General features: G+C 43.0%; 1 protein-coding gene and 1 long non-coding RNA gene across 3 annotated transcripts in view; one reads left to right on the top strand and one right to left on the bottom strand.

Moving 5' to 3' along the window:
• The window catches only part of LOC143830194 (uncharacterized), a 96,545-nt gene extending 95,201 nt beyond the window's left edge, over nucleotides 1-1,344 (top strand). Inside the window, exon 6 of the long non-coding RNA XR_013228378.1 lies at nucleotides 193-1,344. This is a non-coding gene — a long non-coding RNA (uncharacterized LOC143830194). The remainder of the gene's footprint in view (nucleotides 1-192) is intronic.
• A 4,936-nt stretch (nucleotides 1,345-6,280) lies between these two features.
• Nucleotides 6,281-11,885, bottom strand: part of CD82 (CD82 molecule) — a 76,624-nt gene continuing 71,019 nt past the window's right edge. For both annotated transcript variants that reach the window (XM_077322245.1, XM_077322246.1), the window contains exon 9: nucleotides 6,281-8,587. In XM_077322245.1, the coding sequence (XP_077178360.1) occupies nucleotides 8,510-8,587 (78 nt within the window). In that variant the 3' untranslated portion in view covers nucleotides 6,281-8,509. The remainder of the gene's footprint in view (nucleotides 8,588-11,885) is intronic.

Below are 11,885 nucleotides of genomic sequence, written 5' to 3'. Positions count from 1 at the left end.
CCAACAGCCTTGCCGCCCAGGAGAAATGTTCCCTTTGGCTAAATTGGAGCTGCTGCCAGAGATTCACTCTGGTGCAGATTTTTAATCCATGCCTTTATATAGAGCTGAGAGAGACATAATCCACTGTTTTGAACTCTAAATTGCTTTTTCATTTTTTTAAAGCCATGTTCAATAATGCATATCTCTGTGTAGGATGGAGTTAACTGCTCAGAACCTGCCACGGGCTAAGTATACAGCAAAATCAACTTAGCATACCAAAACATTGTGCATTGCGCTGAAGTACCTTCTATAAGTGCATGAAGCAGAACTGATGGAGTTTATGGTATCAGAGGACCCTATTTGGCACAGCACATGGGAAAGCAGTCATAGGCTGGTGAAGAACAGACTTGAGTTCTATGGTTGGTCTTCTCATTCTGAAATCAGGACACTAAAGCCACCACCTGCTCAGAGTGTGAGCACAACAAGATTAGCTGAACAAATGCATTGTTCACAACCTTTCTGACATCTGCAACCAGGGAGAAGGGAGATAAATTACAGTGCCTTACGCCCACACCCAATAAAGCAATGTGAAGTTTTTACTAGAGGGACCAGTTCTCTCTGGCTGATATTTTTAAGTATCAAGCACCACCACTTTGTTTGTCACAGTTAGCTTGCAGATCTTCCCAATAAAATTTGCTTTCCAGCTTGTGACTTCAGCCATAGTGAGATTGCCTGATGACGTTTGGATTGGAATAAGTGAACAGCTGGTCTTTGGAAAAGTGAAGGTGCTTTTAGCTCAGGCTAAACTATGAATGATACACATAAACCTTAGAGTTTGAGCAGGTGACATGAAGAAGTTAAGGAGTCTTGGAACTTGGCAGGAAGTCACAAGATTCTCAGAAAGACCCCACTATAGACACAGCCAAGTTAAGCCCCTCAGAGCTCTGTGGGAAGGAACAAGGAGCACTGTGCTATGCAAGGCAAGCACTGCTTGTGCCCCAAGACTAGACAGCCCACCTCAGAAAGTCTGTGACAGGATCCGAGCCTCTTTCACCACAGAGCAATAGCCTCCTGCCTTCTACGGCTTAAGGAATGTAAATATCACAAAAAGGTAACAGGAAAAGTGCATTCTGGGTGACAGCTGCTTTACTATTCAATGCCAGATTTCCCTTTTAGAGGAAGAAAAAAAAGATTAACACCACAATAAAATTCAGAGGATTTTTTTTTTAAGGAAGGGGAGGGTTAAATAAAAACTTGAAGCAACTGAGTTAAGCTGAGATTCAATCTTGGCATATGAGATCGGGGAAGAACTTGTCCATTTTCCAGCAACAACTTTAAACATTATAATCCAGGGGTAATCAAACTGCAGCCCTCCAGATGTCCATGGACTACAATTCCCATGAGCCCCTGCTAGAATTTTCTGGCTGGGGATCATGGGAATTGTAGTCCATGGACATGGAGGGCCGCAGTTTGACTATCCCTGCTATAATCTCTCCACATACCAGTGATCAAAAAAGACTAAAAACCAAATCAGTTATGATACTAGATTAGGTCAAGGACCCACCAAATCCAGTTTCCAGAAGCAGCCCACCAGAGGACTCCAGGAGAGTCATAAGTTGGGGATGGATGTTACCTTAATTTTTTAAAACAAAATTTCAAAGTGTGGTCTACAGAAGTGTGCTGCTGCTGAATACGGAGATTCTATCTAGCTTTCCTGACCCATGCTCTCAAGGGCTCACAGCATCCATTTCAGTGGTGGCACAAGAAGTGCATTGGCATCATGGTAGGGATTGCTGCTTATTTTCTAAGAGAAACTGGTAAGCCTCTAATATTTGATTGAGCTCTTGCAGCATGAAGTCTGAACATGTAAAACTTATAAAACAACTTTGTCAGTGTAAACTGTTGACTCACCCTAATCTGTTTTTGTCTACTTTGACGGCGGCTACCCAAAGCTCAGTCAAGGCTCTTTCCAAGTTATGTTACCTGCAAGCCTTTTCAGTTGAGACGTCAGAAACTGAACTGGGGATATTGCATGTGCAAAACATGTACTCTAGCAATGAGGCTGTGTAAAAAATCCCCCAGTGTATTTTCAGCCATGTGATCAACTAATTAAAAGCTATAAAACACATTTAAAGAGGAACATCAGTCTTTTCAAATAGGAAAAGAAGTGACTATACCACATATTTATGTCTCTTCAATGCACACAATACAGATTTCACTGTTATAGCCCATAGAAAGCAGCCTCTTAATGCATCACAACACAATACACTGTGCATTCTATGGACTGACTTTTATTGAAAAGATTAGCAAGTGATAACAATACTTTATTAAAGGCCTCAGAGAGTTATGGCAGGCTTACTTCAGTACACCTAAGCTATAATTTTATGCCCACCTAGTTGTGGCTCAAGGAGGCTTGTAAGACAGCCATCACAGAACACCCTTTTCCTGTTCTCCCAGATTCACAAGCCCACATATACCTATCTAATCACCATGCACGTGATAATGGCTCTGAAGCTTTCACCTCATGGTGACTAGCGGCAATTTCCATATTAAGAAGCAGGAAGCCACCGAATAGCAGTGCTAGGAGGCAACTTCCGAAAGCCAGGATTCTCAACCAGGGCTCCCTAGAGCCCCGGGATTCTATGAGAGCACCCTAGGTGCTCCCTGTTCTTTCCCCTATATCCTGACTTAATGGCCTTGGCCACAAGCTGTTTCTGGTTTTGCTGTGAAAGCAGAGAACCAGCTGCTGAAGGGGGGGGGCAGCATTCTCACATGGTTACTGTGCCTGGGAAAGGGGGTGGAGCCTGGACATCTACCCTTGCCTCAAACTGCCTCTCCCCCCCACCCCCCAGCCCTCCTCAGGCATGGCAGGGAGACGTGGCCAGCTGGCATCACTTCCAGCCCAGTTCCAGGGCTCCTTGAAGCCTGAAAAATATTTCAGGGGCTCCTCCATAGTCAAAAGGTTGAAAAAGTCTGTCCTAGAGGTCTCTCTGACTTGTCTGTTGGCCCATGTTAAATGGAATGCTAGACTCTATGGACCACTGACCTTATCCATCAGGGCTCTTCTTGTGTTCTGTTTGGATCCTTTTATAAAGAGACAATAGGCATATAAGTCCCTTATCATCTAAACATCCAGAAGAAGTTCCTGACAGTTAGAGCAGTTTCTCAGTGGAACAGGCTTCCTCAGGAGGTGGTGGGTTTTCCATCTTTGGAAATTTTTAAACAGAGGCTGGATAGCCATCTGGTGGAGAGACTGATTCTGTGAAGGCAAAGGGGTGGCATGTTACAGTAGATGAGTGATTGGGATGTGAGTGTCCTGCATAGTGCAAGGGGTTGGACTAGATGACCCATGAGGTCCCTTCTAACTCTATTATTCTATGATTCTATGATAATACCAAGCATGCAAGTAATTTGTTCATATGGCAAGAGGTGTATATTCTTAAAAAAAAAAAAAAAACCCGGAGAGCAAGAATACTTGCTTTCAATTAAACCTTTAATAGTTGTCTGAATCCTCCCAGTCAGAAGGCAACGTAGGAGCTGCCTCATCTCTTCTTAATAACAAGGCAATCCTATGACCGTTGCATACCACCGAATGGTGACCGCCCCAGGAAAGGCCAATGGCTATACTGAAAGCGGGGTGCCTTGTGGAATGCCACGGCAAAGTACACAAACCATTTTAAAAACACCAAAAATAGGGAGTTTGTAATGCCAGACTTTTTACACTCACAAATTGGGTGGTTCCTCCATAACTATGAGGAGCCAAAGAAGGGGCTTTAAGATCTATTCTTTCCATGAGATACCCAGATAACTATTTGGCACAAGCTGTAGTTTTGGAAAAAAATAAATCTAACAGATTTGCTGCTTTATATAGCTACCTTCATAGTGATTATTAACAAGGATAAAGTTACTTTACACCATCAGCATCCAGGCCTTAAGATTCATGCATTTAGAATACCTGGGAATGAATTTCTGGGAGAGTGATGCCACCCAAGCTGAAGCTCATGAGGCCAGCAGTAGTTCATCTACACTGGGGACAGCTTACAGCGCAAGGTCATGGCCAATTAAGTTAGACAGGAGAGCCAAGACAATAGAGGAAAGTCCTGCATTTAAGTGAGTTGAGCTCATAACATAGCCTTCTGCTCTCTCTAGACTCTGGAGACGTAATATCCCATTATGTCATCTCTAGGCAGCATAAGCAAAGCTGAACCCACTCAGTCATCTGGCTGCATTTATTCTATATGATGAGGAACACAGGCCTTTCTCTGTAATAAATCAGAAATCTTGAAATGATGGTGGGTCTCACACCATTAAAGAACAGTGTATCATACCTATCTTGAACCAGGAAGAAAAGCAATAATGGCAGAGAGTGAGAATGTTACCATCTGTTCAAGGTTGATCCTAAACTTCCCAATGAAACCACTAGCTTAAGTTTGTGTACATTTTATGCAAAAACCGTACAAATGCACCATTGTCTTGATTCAAGTTATACGAATAGGTAGAAAACTGTAGGCCTAATTAATATGTCTGGCCCTCCATCAATGACAAAAGGTGCCTTCTTGATGAAGATGGTGCTTGAATCAAAGGTTTTCATTAGCAGAAAGGCTGCTTGGGGTAGCACTAAGTGGTACTTTTGTCAATGAGACTGGGGTGAGTTGGCCAAGCTACCCGTGAAAGTGCCATTACAATATGTGATTAAAAGAAACGTGCCTTTGACATCCATAGCATCCTCACTGCTGCCTGCAGATAAGTTATTGTAGGTTCATTGTGGGCCACAATCCTTCATGGTGAAAAGCTGCACAAGGACTATGCACTCATATCCACATAGTGTTGTTTGAAAAATTAAAATGTTCTGAAGCCAGCAAAAATACACAATTTCTTTTCAAAGCCACAAACTTTGTGGCTCCTTGTAAAGTTAATTAACTCTAACTCAACGTACATTTTTAATACTCTGTAAATGTGTACAACTAAGGAGTAAACTCTGTAGTGCATGCTAAAAAAATGCTATGGGATGCCAATACTTTACAAAATGAGTAAAGATGCTTTGCAAAGAGAGATAAATGGAAGGGAAGCAGTTTGGGAGATGATTATTTCAAGGCCCCTCCAAAGTATTCTAAATCAACATTGATGATTTTTTACTCTCAAAATAATGATTTTTTACTCTCCCCATCATGCACAGGAATGTACAGCATATGCTAAGGGGGATTTGAAATATGGAAGTTCAAACAACACCATTTATGCACAGAAAGCTGAGCTTACTTTTGGGAACTTGCATCTTTGCTTATGTATACCATGGAATGTTAACACAGGCCAGATTTCATGCATACTGTTATGGAACATACAAAAATATTTTCCGTTCCAAATTGACACCAATGTGTGGCTCTGTGATCTATGACAGTAATAACTGTTAGACTACTAAAACAGAACCAACAATGGGCAGAGTGGATTTACAGCAGACATGCTTCATTATTGTAGCAGTTAACATGGCTTAGCAATTGAATTTGCACAAAAAGCCCTACCCTGTGCAATCTTAGTCAAACTTGGAAAATGTGAACAAGCTGAATGTGTTTGCCATGAAATCCAGAAACTTTATATATTGACTGCTCAATATGCAGAGGGGGTCTCCCAGTGTGTATATCTCACTCCACAAATCACAACAGCCAAATTTGTTCAGCGCCTAGTATTTTTAACCAGAATTTTCCTATGGCATTAGCACCCTCTAGTGGAAAAGACAGTATTCTACAAACATACCATGGCTCATTTCGGTATAATTTAGTACAGGGGAGTGAAAAATGCTGATAGCCTTTCAGAGTAGAGGGAATAGAATTTCCAGTAAGTGTAGTTTGTAAGAATAGCAGCATGTAGGAAATTTCCTATTGTCCATGATTTGTTAAAATGCAGCCTTTCTTGCTACCACGTTCTTATATAGTTGCCTTATGATCAGATGAAAATCTCTTGTCATCATCCACCCCATGTTTTTTGTATAAAAAGAAATTATCTCTCTGTAACCTCATGAAAGCAGTGTGAGTGTTGTCCTAGGCACTTGGATAGTTAGCATACAGCCCTGCTATAAAACAGAGTTGCCGAAACTGTGTTTAGCAACACTATGCATGCTTTGTGTCAATCCATGACTATTTGTTAAATGGCAGAGTCTGTAAACTTTGCTATTTCCAGCAGTAACCATCTGCCCAAATGCCACCTAACAGACCTCTCTCTGTTCTTGTTAGCATTCTCAAATACTCCAAGGTCACTGAAAACACACATTAATACCACAAGGACATACCAAATCTACACACACTGGCAATTTTTTATAGCAAATATTTTTTATTACTGAAATACCCACCCATTATTTGTTTAAATCTGTACATGCATTTCTTCCACCTGGAAGAAGTTCCTAAAAACAAAACAAAAAGGGGGGAAAGTGGAGGAGCTCCATTTTTCTTCTGTGAAGAGCCAAATCAAAACATTAGAACAAGAATCGTAGAACAAAAAGCTTATTAAGGAAGCAGCTTTTCAGTTGAAGCACAAGAGGTGAATATAAAAACTGAGCTTTACAACCAATTCAAAAATGGAAAAAAAAAACCTAGGGTGAAAGAAACTTACACAAGAAATCATGGCAGGAATTACAGCATTCAGATTTGCTGTTTACCCCTTTACAAGCCTCATTGATAGCCAGAACCTTTATGCAGAGGTATTACAAACATGGATGAAAAAAAAATGTTCTCCTTGGATTATTCATCATTGTCTCTTAACTGTACAGAACTCTAGCCTATATGTGAAGCAAGATTATAACCATCTAATCTCCCTTACGTGTGCTGCATCACCAGTCTTCCTTTAAACAAACAAACAAAAAATTAATCCATTGCTTTCATGTCTTCTAGGATACACAATATACTTTCCCATGGGTGGAAACTTTAAACCGGTTCATTGAAGCCCATTTAAAATCCCTCTTCAGGGCTTTATTTTTTCATACTTTATTTAGATAGTTGTCCTGTTAGGTTTACAATACTACAAAGCCTGTTTGTATAGTGAATTTTCAGGTGTACAGCAATAATGTATGGGTTCAGCAAACCATGTATTCAGGGAGGCTATGAATTTGGCCTAGGGAAGGACATGAACAACCTTTGTCCATTTTCTTAAGTGACTTACCAGCTTTCTCTGAAACATTGAGCCAAATTTACACAGTGGCTCAGAATGTGATCACCACATGCACCTACTTCCAAGCTTCCCTTCAAGGAACTCCATTCCCCCCACGGTCTATCCCCTAAAAGTGTATCATGAGTATGCCTATGGCATGTAGACAGTACAGAAACTCACAAAGCAAGTTCCTGTTGCACACAAACCATGGTTTATATAGTAATCTTAGCAACTCCAAGGTCACATGGCCCCAATGGGAAGAATCGCAGCTATCTGCTATGTATGATGTATGTTATGATCAGAACCATAATCTCTTTCTCCTATCCACCCATTGTTCAGATGACCCAAAAGCATCTGATACCAATGACATCACCAAGGCAAAAATTTTTTAAAAGAGAGCTGTGGAAGGAATAATAGATATCAACTGAATTATCACCATCATAAAAGTTGGCAACTGAATAACATTCCACTGAGCCTGTGCAGACTCACCCATGCTATGTACACAGCCTCTACAGCAGGGGTAGTCAACCTGCGGCCCTCCAGATGTCCATGGACTACAATTCCCATGAGCCCCTGCCATGGGACTGGCAGCCCGTGGACATCTGGAGTTCCGCAGTTTGACCACCCCTGCTCTACAGTGCCTCCAAGTTAACATGATCCAGTAAAAGAATGAAGATGGCAGAGAAAAAAAACATACCAAGTCCCTCCCTGAGCCCTACCTTCTCATCCAGAAGAGAACTTAGGTGAAATAATAAGGTTGTGGCTGGACCAATTTTGAGCTGCTGATTGTCACCAACCAAGACTGAACAATCAAGGAAAAGGTGCCATCCTGAGGAAGACAGCAATCTGTGCAACATGAGATTTTAGAGAAACTACTTCAGTAGGCTTGAGGAAGCGGAGAAAGGCAGAGGTGTCAGATCAATTAGAGAAAGGATGTGCTTTTCCACAGTATGGGTGTTTGAAAAAAGACACACTTGTATGCCACCACCAGTTATCAAGGCCCAGGAGATTCTTCCTGTTTGAACAATGCAAGGGTATGTACATACAGCACTGGGAGCCAGTGGCTGCAGGAAGGACTACTCTAACTCTAATCACAATGGGTCAAAACGCAGATTAAAAATAAAGGACTGTCTAGCACAGTGCTGACAGTAAAGGTGCAGGGCATCATATGAGTAGAGGAAGACTTAAGTGGCCTGCTTCATGGAAGAATGATCAAGAGAAAGGAGGGGGGCTGCCCAAGCCCTGATCCCTCAAAAGAATTCACAGCTGCAAAACAGCCTAAGAGATCCACAGCAATGTTGCATGTCACAGGTGGAATGCTAAGTGATGAAGACAGTCTGGGTACAAAGACAGAAATGGTCCATTTGCTCTGGGGCAATTCCCGAGGACAGCAGTCTCAGTACTTCGGCACTTTGGTGTAGTCTTCAGTATGTATGTTCTTGCAGAGGCAGATGGAAAGCACCATTCCCAGCAGCTACGAGAAAGAGAGAGAAGTCAGAAGGACAACCAATGAGAAGTCTATTAAGGGAGGGAAGAAAGTGAATGTGAAGCTCATCATGTTGGTTTGTTTTCCAATTGTAATTTCTGCCCAGAATCAACCCTTTCGGTAAAACGTTTCTTTTCACCCACGCCCCAAAATGACAGCAAAGCCATGATTCCATTAAAGTGCATTTGTCCAATTTCTCTCCTGCTTCATCTCCCCACTGCATGTTCCCAGCTGTCAAAATCCAAGATTCATTCAGAGCAGGTCCTGTCTTTAGCTTGTTACTCTATAAAATCACTTGTACATTGACCGTACTACAGAAACAACATTTTTGCATCTGAAAGTCCCAAGGAAGGAAGGAAGGAATCTTGGTGAGAGATACTGTCACTAAAAGTTAAACTTCTACCTCGGTCCAAATCCCATTCACTGAAATAGATTCATGAGTACTTTTTTCTTCTCCAGTATCTTCATTTGCCACTTCCCCTTTATTTGGTTTTAATGGAAACACCCACAGGAGCAGAGCATTACACTGCTGTGAAGCCCCTCAGTCAGTTAAAAAAAAAAAAACTAAGCCCCAATACATCAGCTATGAGTAGGTTCATAGAATCATAGAGTTGGAAGGGACCTCATGGGTCATCTATTCCAACACCCTGCACTATGCAGGACACTCACATCCCGATTGCTCATCTACTGTAACCTGCCACCCCTTTGCCTTCACAGAATCAGCCTCTCTGTCAGATGGCTATCTAGCCTCTGTTTAAAAATTTCCAAAGATGGAGATCCCACTACCTCCTGAGGAAGCCTGTTCCACTGAGAAACTGCTCTAACTGTCAGGAACTTCTTCTGGATGTTTAGATGGAATTTCTTTTGAATTAATTGCATCCCATTCGTTCTGGTCTGTCCCCCTGGGGCAAGAGAGAACAATTCTGCTCCATCCTCCATATGGCATCCTTTTAAATACTTGAAGATGGTTATCAGATCCCCTCTGAGTCGTCTCCTCTCTAGGCCGAACAGACCAAGCTCCCCAAACATTTCTTCATATGTCTTGGTCTCCAAACCCCTCACCATCTTTGTTGCCCTCCTCTGGACACGTTCCAGTTTGTCTACATCCCTCTTCAACTGGGGTGCCCAAAACTGAACACAGTACTCCAAGTGAGGCCGAACCAGAGCAGAGTAAAGCGGAACCATCACCTCCCGTGATCTGGACACGATACTCCATTTGATACAGCCCAAAATGTAGTCCTAACTGGTACACCGTGAAGGGCCCACATCCAGCCAGTGCTGAGGCAGCTGCACTGGTTGCCAATTGCTGCCCGGATCCGGTTCAAGGTTCTGGTTCTAACCTTTAAGGCTATACGCGAGTTGGGACCCACATACCTGAGGGACCGCCTATCGCCCTATGCCCCTCGCAGAGCCTTACGCTCTGCGGGAGAAAATTTGTTGGTCGTTCCCGGCCCTAGGGAAGCACGCCTGGCCTCGACCAGGGCCAGGGCCTTTTCAGTCCTGGCCCCTGCCTGGTGGAATGAGCTCCCGGGTGAGCTGTGGGCCCTGCGGGATCTTCCATCGTTCCGCAGGGCCTGCAAGACGGAGCTCTTCCGCCAGGTTTACGGTTGAGGCCAAGGTTAACATCTATGCCCCCCGGGACGCGGGACTTGGGTTTGGGATTAGAGATGGGTACCACCAATACCCCCTCTCCACCTGCTAGTAGGGGAAAATGGTAGTGGATTAGCCAATCTTGCCGGGTTAGCTTGCTAACTAATAATTGCTGGACTGTAGTTGTTTTAACTGGATTTTAATGGATTTTATGGGGGTTTTAGAATGTTGTAACCCACCACGAGCCGCAAGGGAGTGGCGGGCAATAAATCGAATAATAATAATAATAATAATAATAATAATAATAATAATAATAATAATAATAATCCTATTTGCCTTTTAAGCCACTGAATCACACTGCTGACTCATGTTCAATATATGGTCTACTAAGACTCCTAGATCCTTTTTGCACATGCTACTACCAAGACAAGTCTCCCCCATCTTATATTGGTGAATTTGGTTTTTCCTACCTAAATGCAGAACTTTACATTTGTCCCTATTGAACTTCATTTTATTCAGTTTAGCCCACTTCTCGAGCCTATCAAGATCATCCTGTATTCTGTTGCTGTCTTCAGTTGTGTTTGCTACCCCTCCCAGTTTAGTATCTTCTGCAAATTTAATATGTATCCCCTCTAATCCCTCATCCAATTAATTTATAAATATGTTGAACAACACAGATCCTTGGGGTACTCCACTTGTCACTCTTTTCCAAGAAGATGCTGAACCATTAATAAGTATCCTCTGGGTACGATTTGTCAACCAGTTCTTGATCCATCTGATAGAATTAGGATCCATACCGCATTTTACCAACTTGTGAACAAGAATATCATGTGGAGCCTGATCAAAAGCTTTACTGAAATCCAGATAAACTATGTCCACGGCATTCCCCTGATCCAGCAAGGAAGTCACTTTCTCAAAAAAAGAGATAAGGTTGGTTTGACATGACTTGTTCTTGTGAAACCCGTGCAAAATCACAGCTCTCAGTTCCAGCTGCTCAAGGACTGAGTGTTTGATTATTTGTTCCAAAATTTTGCCAGCTACAGATGTCAAGCTGACGGGTCGATAATTACCCAGATCCTCCTTTTTACCTTTCTTGAAGATAGGGACAACTCCTTCCTTCCTTCCTTCCTTCCTTCCTTCCTTCCTTCCTTCCTTCCTTCCTTCCTTCCTTCCTTCCTTCCTTCCTTCCTTCCTTCCTTCCTTCCTTCCTTCCTTCCTTCCAGGGTGGATAGGCGCGCTTCCTAGTTTGCTGCCTTTTTGCTCAGCCTTCCATCTTGGACTTTCTGCCCAGCCTCCCATCTTTCTGTCCAGCCTTCCATCTTGGAGGGGCTGAGTTAAGGGGACACTGCTTTAAGCATTCACAGTAACAGCTTCCAAACAGATGGCAAATGTATCGGGGGGAGGGGGAGTCCGGGCGGCCATCCATGAGGAGATAGAGCCGGCTGTCATCCGCATACTGGTGACATTCCAGACCATAGCTCTGGACCAGCTGTGCCAGAGGGCGTATAAAGATGTTAAATAATGTAGAGGAGAGTACCGCCGCCTGTGGGACCCCACAAGGGAGTTAGGTAGGGGCATGATAATTCCTCCCCCATTGAAGGACTGTCCCTCAGATCCTTGTCCCGGTGCGGCAGTGGGTCAACAACCTGTGGTTGACCATGTCAAATGGGGCTGACAGATCAAGCATCACGAGGAT

This window comes from Paroedura picta, chromosome 2 (genome assembly GCF_049243985.1).
Source record: "Paroedura picta isolate Pp20150507F chromosome 2, Ppicta_v3.0, whole genome shotgun sequence".
NCBI classification, from domain to species: Eukaryota; Metazoa; Chordata; class Lepidosauria; order Squamata; family Gekkonidae; genus Paroedura; species Paroedura picta.
This window is presented reverse-complemented; position numbering and strand designations above follow the sequence as displayed.